This window comes from Nicotiana attenuata, unplaced genomic scaffold (assembly GCF_001879085.1).
Source record: "Nicotiana attenuata strain UT unplaced genomic scaffold, NIATTr2, whole genome shotgun sequence".
Taxonomy (NCBI): domain Eukaryota; kingdom Viridiplantae; phylum Streptophyta; class Magnoliopsida; order Solanales; family Solanaceae; genus Nicotiana; species Nicotiana attenuata.
Window position 1 is genome coordinate 105,729 of NW_017673791.1, and position 8,979 is coordinate 114,707.

General features: G+C 33.7%; 1 protein-coding gene across 1 annotated transcript; it reads left to right on the top strand.

Moving 5' to 3' along the window:
* The first annotated feature begins 2,692 nt into the window (after positions 1-2,692).
* On the top strand, positions 2,693-4,012 carry LOC109217308 (vinorine synthase-like). Its single transcript, XM_019381547.1, has one exon. It carries the CDS (start codon positions 2,693-2,695, stop codon positions 4,010-4,012), a length of 1,320 nt encoding a protein of 439 aa, XP_019237092.1.
* The last annotated feature ends 4,967 nt before the right edge of the window (positions 4,013-8,979 follow it).

Here is an 8,979-nt window from a genome sequence, read left to right on the forward strand (position 1 = left end):
ACTAACTCTCATAATTATACGCAAGATTTTACTTTGTTTACAAAGTAAACATGTATTTAATTAAATCATATATTGTATACTGTAATTTATAATTTGTTAAATCAAAAATTCAACAAAAAATGGTTGAAGAGAATGAGAAAGGAGACATGGTCTTCAATGGATTTTTTTAGCTAAATAAAGAGAATTTCAACATAGAGATTCCATTCGAAAAATGGTTGAGGTGCCTAAACTTTAGCTTCAAACTTAAGGTCAGTGTTAATCATATTATTTTTAATAACAGTATAAAGTTAACATGTGTAACAAAATATAGTAGGACTCGTCCATTTCTAACCTTGTTTTTACATCCATTTCTAACTTTGTCTTTTTAATATTTAATTCTTTTTGTTATTTGTGAAAGACATCAAAGAGTAAGATTTATCCATCATTTGTGAAATATAATACGGAGTAATTAACATAGAGAAGTACAACGAAGATAATATTCCTCTAGAAACTATGCTTGTGTTGTACTATATATATCAGAGCACCAAATCTTTCATAATCACTTATGGATTAATGAAAACATTAATATATGTCGTGTTTAATGTTCGATAACGAAAAGGCCAAAGAATAAGTTGCAGTAGCTTGCTAATGGTGCAGCGGCAAATATGTTTTCTTCTTTTTTTCCTTTTTTCCTTTTTTTGTCTTTTTTTTTTGGGGGGGGTGGGTGGGGAGGGGGGACTAATCCGTATTCACGCTACGTAAAGCACATTAGTCATTAAAAAGTAGAAGCGCTTCCTACTAGCATTGTCTCATTTCCTGGTCAAATTCAAGACCTTTGGTTTAAAAATTGAGAGATCTTATCTATCTCACCACAACTCTCGATGGTGCACCGACAATTTGTCATGTTGGTTGTTTTCTGAACATTTTGATTTGTGATAATACAGTAAGAATTTTTTTTTTGTTACATTAATCAGCTATTTTAATAACAAACTAACTAATTAAACTATATATTCAATGTCAAAAGCGATACAAGAGAAATGTTTAACTTATGTCCTCTTGAAAGGATCCTTTAGCCTGCAACATCAGTCTAGGCATACAAATTGCATTAATCAACATAGACATCACCATCAAACATATAGTGCTCTTCAATTTTTTGTGATAATTGTGAAATAATATGAGTATTCAATTCAAAACCATAAGATTTACACCAAAAAAAAAAAAAAACATAAGATAATGAGTGGAGCAGCGCATGACAATATAATAAGCCCCTTTGAAATCTCTTACACAACTAAGAAAAAAAAATATTGTAACGCTTGACAATATAACAAACCCCTTTGAAATCTCTTATACAACCAATGAGGAACAAGCGGAGTAGAGAGACTAGGCTCAATAGGATAATAAATGGATATGGAGCAAGTGTCGGGAATAAACCCTCCACAGAAATAATATTTACGATAATAACAGCGGAATAATAATATAGTGACGAGATACGGTAATCTACAAGAATAAAAAGAGCAACAAGGACATAAAGATTTTTAATGTGAAAAACCCTTCTGAATAAGGGAAAATCACGAGCCCGAGAGGAGCAAAATAATCCACTATAATGAAGAACTTTACATTCTGTAGTCCCGAGTAATTACTACAGGAACCACTATACAGTCAAAAGAAATAACCCTCTTTTGAGATTCCCACCTCACTACAATATCGCTCACTCTCTATTTTTCCTCATAGACTACACCGCCTGTGAATACCTCACACTGCTCTCTATGCTCTCAAATATATTTCTCTCTGAGATTGGTGTGTAGAAATGAGAGCCGAAGCTCTCCATTTATAGTGTTGAGCGCCCAATCTTCCAACAATCAAAATGATTGGTTATTGCAATTTGCAATTGCAATAACCAACTATTTTTGACAATTTGCAGATTTGCAAATTAAATCCAAAATAAGTCATAATGGAATCTAACACTTTTCCTTCCTTTTTGTTTTTTTATTTATACGGATGAACCCCACAAATCTCCCCATCCAGAACCATTCACCTGAAGGAGGTAACTCCAGACTTCTAGCTTGAGTGCATGCCGACAAATTCTTTGCTCTATTCGAACTTGTCTCTTTGTACAACCTTGGTAAGCATATCTACGAGATTCTCACTTGTAGAAATCTTTAAGACTTTTAGAGATTCATTTTCTACCATTTCTCGAATCCGGTGTTATCTCACGTCAATATGTTTGGTCCTTGCATGGTACATGGAGTTCTTGCTAAGGTCTATTGCACTTCGACTGTCATAATAGACGACATACTCCTTCTGATGCAATCCAAGCTCTTGAAGGAACCGTTTCAACCATATCATCTCCTTGCTAGCTTCAGTAGCGGCAATATACTCCACTTCAGTTGTAGAGAGTGCAACACACTTCTACAACCTCAACTGCCATGATATAGCTCCCCCAAAAATGTAGACAAATTCATGCTCTAACAATAATGGCTATCATAGGCATGTTATTGATATCCATGTACTATTAATTAGTGAAACTAGAACTAGAGAATTACTAAGATTTCTAGAATGATTCCTTCTTCTAGCATTTATGTACATGACAAAGTTAAAAGATGCTAGGCATCTGTTATGTCACTCAACAACTATCTTTATAAGCTCTTTGCATTATTCATCTTTCTTCCTACATCAAAACACACTCAACTTTCATAAGTCAAATATGATCAATATGGAAGTTAAACTCATTTCAACAGAAATGATCCAACCTTCATCTCCAACACCAAATCATCTCAGAAACTTTAATCTTTGTCTCTTGGATCAGCTCATTCCAGCTCCCTATGCACCTATTTTACTCTTCTATCCCAATCTTGACGATATTAAAGTCCACGAAAAATCAGCATTGTTAAAGAAATCACTAGTTGATACGTTGTCTCGCTTTTATCCACTAGCAGGGAGGTTTAAAGATGAACTCACCATCGATTGCAACGATCAAGGAGTTAATTATGTTACAACTAAGGTTAATTGCCATCTAATCGCGTTTCTAAACGAACCAAAACTCGAATCAATGGACCAATTTCTTCCTTGTCAACCTCCTTTTAAGGTATTAGCTGCAGGGGATTATGTGACTAACATTCAAATTAATATTTTTGAATGTGGTGGAATTGCAATTGGTTTATGTATAGCACATAAAATTCTTGATGGAGTAGGGCTAAGTACATTTCTCAAATATTGGGCTGGATTAGCCTGTAGTTCAAATGAAGTACAATTGCCTAATTTAATGGCTAATTACTTTTTTCCAGCTGAGGATTTGTGGTTAAGAGACACATCTATGACCATGTGGAGTTCAATATTCAAGAAAGGTAATTTTATTACAAGAAGATTTGTTTTTAATGCCACTGCTATAAACAACCTTAAAACTATGTCAACTAGCTCACATATAAAACATCCTACTAAAGTTGAGGTTGTTTCATCTTTTATATGGAAATGTTCAATAGCTGCATCCAAACAGAAAAATTGTTCGAATTCGCTACTAACACACATTGTGAACTTGAGAAAAAGAGCAGCACCAGCTTTGGCTGAAAACATTCTTGGAAATCTTCTTTGGCTATCAAGTGCAAAGAATACAGCAAAACATGAAATGGGGTTGCCTGATTTGGTGAATCAAGTACGAAAATCTATATCGAGGATCGATGATCATTATATCAAAAAACTACGAGGCGATGAAGGGTTTAATTTGATGAGAAAATCTCTTAAGGAAATTGGAGATTTTTGCTCAAAAGGTGCAGATCATTATGGATTTACTAGTTGGTGTAAGTTTGGATTCTATGACATTGATTTTGGATTTGGAAAACCAATATGGATTAGCAGTATAAGTTCAAGGTGTTCATTTTTCATGAATCTTATTATACTTATGGAAACTAAGTGTGTTGATGGAATTGAAGCATGGGTGACATTGGATGAGGAAGAAATGAACATGTTAGTTGGTAATCAAGAGCTCTTGGTTTTTGCTTCTATAGACCCTAGCCCTCTTACTATTTTAAGACCCTAGCCCTCTTGCTTCTATAGACCCTTAATCAGAGGTGTCGGGTTCGAGTACTGAGTTTGGGAAAATCGCTTCCTCAGAATGGGGTCCTATGCGACGCGAATCCATATATAGTCGGGCTTCAATGCGGATACCGAACACCAGGTGGGAATAGTTTTTTTTCTTTTTTAGTTCATAAGCTGTAAGTTCTTTTCTTTAATTGCCATAGAGATTCATGGCCCATTCCTCTCAACATGAAAACGTAAACGTTACAATTTCAAATACTTCATATACTAAATTCCGACAATGAACAGTGTTATAGTAGTACCGTATTAGTTTTATTTGCAGTCTTGAAATTAATGTCAAGACTCGTTTAACTCGTGTGAATGAACCTTCCCAATCATCAATAATTACTTTATTTTTCGTGCTTACATTTTTTAACTTGTGTTCTTTTCGATATTTTGGTCGAAACTCATGATTGTTAGAACTGCATATGTATGAAAACGAAGAGATTAACTTAATTTGTATGTTTTAGGTCTGCCACGTACTTTTGACTCAGCTTATGTGAACTTTACTGGTCTTAGAGCCGTGTGGCCAAGCTGCCAAAATCTGCTTATTTTGAAAAGTACTTTTTTTCAGAAGTACTTTTGAATAAAAATAGTTTGTCTTTGGTCAATTCATTTAAGAAGTATTTTTTGTAATATTTGATAAACAAATTGTGTTTGGCCAATCTTTCTAAAAAGTGCTTTTGAGTGTCAAATTCCAAAAAGGATAGTACAAAGGTCTTATAATTATTTTAAAGAGTAAAAATAACTTAAATATTTANAATTATTTTAAAGAGAAAAATAAACTTAAATATTTATCGTAAGATACTTTCATTATTTATTATTTTATTTAATTAAAATATGAAACATAAAATAAACATACATATTAAAGATTTATATCAATTTTACATATATAGTTATACCAAAACATATATTATTATCTTGTATAATTACTTATTGTTACATGATGACTTGAATAATCAAAATACATCATTCAGTGTGAATTAGAAGTCTATTCCATAAATTACTATATATTGATAACCCACCATGAAATAATAAATAAAGTCACTCACATATGATAACATTTCTCAATAATTTCATTTCTACGTCTATTGCACAACGCCTCCATATTAGTAGAAGACTTGCCTTGCATTTCTAAAGGAATACCAGAATGCCCATTTCCTTCCTCAATCTCTGCAGTAATGTCTGTATTAGTATAATAGTTGAATTCCTTATGGTTAGAAGAATATTACAACAACAACTACCCAGTCTAATCCCACCAAGTGGGGTCTGGGGAGGGTAGGATGTACACAGCCTTACCCCTACCCTGGAAGGATAGGGAGACTGTTTCCGAACGTTAGAAGAATATTGTCGGATGAAATCATGTATAGCCATGGTAGTTGTAACTAGATGATTCTTAGTGTCAAACTTGAAAGATGGCATTAAGTGTAAAATAGAAATATAATTTTAAATATATATATTTAAAAAAAATTATTTTCGCTAAAAAAAAAGTTAAGTATGTTTAATTCAAATTCAAAAAGAATAACTAATTATTAACAACACATAATGTATAATTTAGTTTTAAAAAAATTAAATAAAAAAATTAATTATTAACTAACCTAACTAACTTTGTACTAAATTGTCAAATGGTCTATTATGAGGCTGCCACTTGGCTTAATGTGGATGTTTTTTCTTCTTCTTTTAATAATAATATAGATAGATTGTACGATGCTATTATAAATTTATTACCTATTTGTAGGTAGTTTTCACAGATTAGATTTGATAATTGTTTTAAAGATTTGGGAACTAATAGCATGTAGTAGAAGAAATTATAAATAATTATTTGTAGGAAGAGAATTGATAATCCAGAGAATGATGTAGATAATTTACTTTAGTGTGAAAAAAGAAAAATATAAGTTGAAAAGTTACAAGACATTACACAAACAAAAAATCAAAAATAGGAAAAATCAACAAAGAATTTATTACAATATGATTCATGTATATGATATCTTTAATTTTTAAAAGAAGGTAAAAACCAGAAATAAATATAAAAAGAAAAAACTTAAATCAGCAAGGGATAATTTGGACAATATAAATTTATGGTAAGGATAGTTTTTTCTTGAATAAATTAATTTTCTGCTTCTGCTTCTGCTTCTTGGAAGAAGCTAGAATTTTCTGCTTCTTCCCAAAAGCAGAAAAACTGCTTCTGCTGCTGCGGCAAAAGGTACTTCTCGCGTTGGTCAAAACGCTTAAATTTTTTAAGAAAGTACTTTTTTTGACAGAAAAAAGTACTTTTGGCCTCCTAAAAGCTTGGCCAAACAGGCTCTTAATCCGATTAAAGGATGAGATTTATAATATATTAATGACTAATGTTTTATAATGAGTTTTCATCCTATAGAATATGACCTATTTTTTTTGTAATAAAAGATTATTCAATAAACGCTAAGAGTTATTAACACATGAACTCAGTCTAGGCCACATAGGCAAGACTGTCTCTTTTTAGTGCATGAAAAGTAAAGATAGGCGGTACAATCAAAAACTCGCAGTTACAAAAAGTGTCCGGCGCATCCATTTTTCGCTATAGGTCTGCTACTTCCATTAGCCTCTCTATAGATGGTGTCAGTTGTGGATCATTGCCCTCCGCAATAGGTACCTGCAGTCATCAATTAAATTTTGATAGAGACAGTTGTTAGATTTTAGGAGGTTAATAGCTCTATGCAGTCCGTCCTTATTACTAGTGGAAGGAGTTTCTTTGTAGTGCTATTTTGACTCCGTGAGGAGGGTTAAACTTCATTAATATTGGTGGCATAATTTAATCCATATTAAACCTAATCATCCATTCCCCTCTCATCTCTAAACACTCCTCTATCCCCCGTCCTCGGGTTACCCGCACAGGCTCCATCTATATGCTTGTAGAATTGATTGGAGGTTTCATTTAATAAAGGGTATCTTTAACAGGTTTTAGAAGATTATTTTTTGCAAGTAAAGGAATTCGATGGCCTGTTGATGGTTGCTTTTGTTAATGGGTGTTATATTTTTACCAAAGAGGATACCATTCCTAAAGTTCAGATAGCAACAGAGAATGGGAGAAATTGACCAACGGAGAAACTTGTCAAAAGGATTCTTTTGACAGGAGTTTCTTTTTAAGCCAGATTGAAGGAATCTTTTCCTTTGGGATTAGGTCAAAGGGATGTTTTTGAATTAATTTGATACCAGTTTGCCTAGAGTAGTGCATGGAAGAGGATGTGCTCTAATATCTCGTCTCTTTTATGCAAATATTATACAAGTATCTTGTGGCAATTCCACTCTCTTTCTTAGCAATTCTTTAGTGGGGAGTCATCCCAGAAGATTGTCCACAAGGAAGTTTCAATTTATTTAAAGAGTTTATTTTCCATATCGCCGCGTTAATCTTAGTAGTAGCCGTGATCCCGAGCAAGCTTCATATGCTGCTTGAAAAAAGCAGTTGTGATTTTTGGAATTCCAAGTGTATGTATCCCTAAAGGGGCATTTGGTTTTATGTAAGTGCAGTTTATTTTAGAGACTATGTCGGGGGAAGATCAAATGATAGATTGTGAGGTAAATTTTCATTTTTTATGAGATAGACAGTTTTTTTGTTAATTCCAGCTTGAACGGGGCCTTGGATGGATTTCCTAAGCGTTCCTGATTGATTAATCCAATTGTCTTGCCAAATATTAATGTCTTTTCTCCTATTACCATTTAGTGATGGCTTTACAAATTTCACTACCCTTCTTGATAACCTCCATGTGTGGGAGCCGTATTGGTATTTTTTCTGTGATTTGTATTTTTAGATAATTTTGGCCATAAGTTTTTTTCTTTCTCTTTTTGTATCTCCATGCTAGGCTGTATTGAAGAGGAGTTTTTCATATGGGTATTAGGATTCTAGACCCCTTGCTTCTTAGGCATTGTGCTCATACTCCATTTAACTAGATGGCATTTTTTCTTATTCTCCGTGCTACCCAGAGGAAGTACGATTGTATTGCGTCAATCTTATTTAGGAAAGTTTGGGGAGATCATAATCTGCATAACGTGGTTTGGAATTGCGGCTAGGGGTCTTTTATGAGGGTTGTCCTACCCGACTATATTGAAGGATTTAGTTTGTCCAGCCTGTTAAGTCTATTCAATTGAGTTTATCGGATATATGGAAGTCTTTTTTTGCATGGTGATTAGTGTTAGGATTAGGGAAGCTAGGTATTCCAAGTTATCAGTTTAATTCATAGAGAACCACAATGCTATGTGGCTTTTTTGCTTATAGAGATTTACTTGGAGAAACACAATTTTTTGATTTCTCAAAATTTATTGATTGGCCCGAGCATTACAGAATTGTGATAGTGTCAACTGATAGAGGGCTGTAGTTTTCTTTTGGTTGGCTTCAGCTAGGAGAATGAGATCATCCGCGAAGAAGAGATGTGAGAGTTCCGGGTCCTTTTGGGCTAATTTTTATTGGGGTCCATCGGCAGCAGTCAATCTCGTGGTCAATTAACCTGGAAAACATCTCCATGCATATGATAAAGATGTATGGTGATAGGGGGTCCCCTTGTCTGATTCCCCTAGATGGTTCAAAGAACTCCGTTCTAGATCCGTTAATCAGGATAGCATTTGAGGTAGTAGAGATACAGGACATAATGAGTTTTATAAGGTCTGGAGGGAAGTTAAGGGAGTCTAGAGAAAATCTGACGAAGGACCATTCTATTTTGTCGAATGCTTTTTCCAAATCTATTTTAATCATCATTTTTGGTTTTTTACCCTTTGGAGTTCTTGAAATGATAAAGAACTTCATTGATGATTAGAGCATTATCCGCAGCCTTTCTTCTTTTATGAAGTCTAGTTTGGGTAGGGTGGATAAGGGTGGGCAGTAGTGTTTTGATGCGGTTTATGATAAATCTTAGTGACAACTTTGTAAGTCAGTGTTACAAAGGTCTTATGGGTCTG

Coding starts and splice junctions, on each gene's coding strand:
- LOC109217308 (XM_019381547.1), top strand. CDS start 2,693: ATGGAAGTTAAACTCATTTCAACAGAAATGATCCAACCTTCATCTCCA.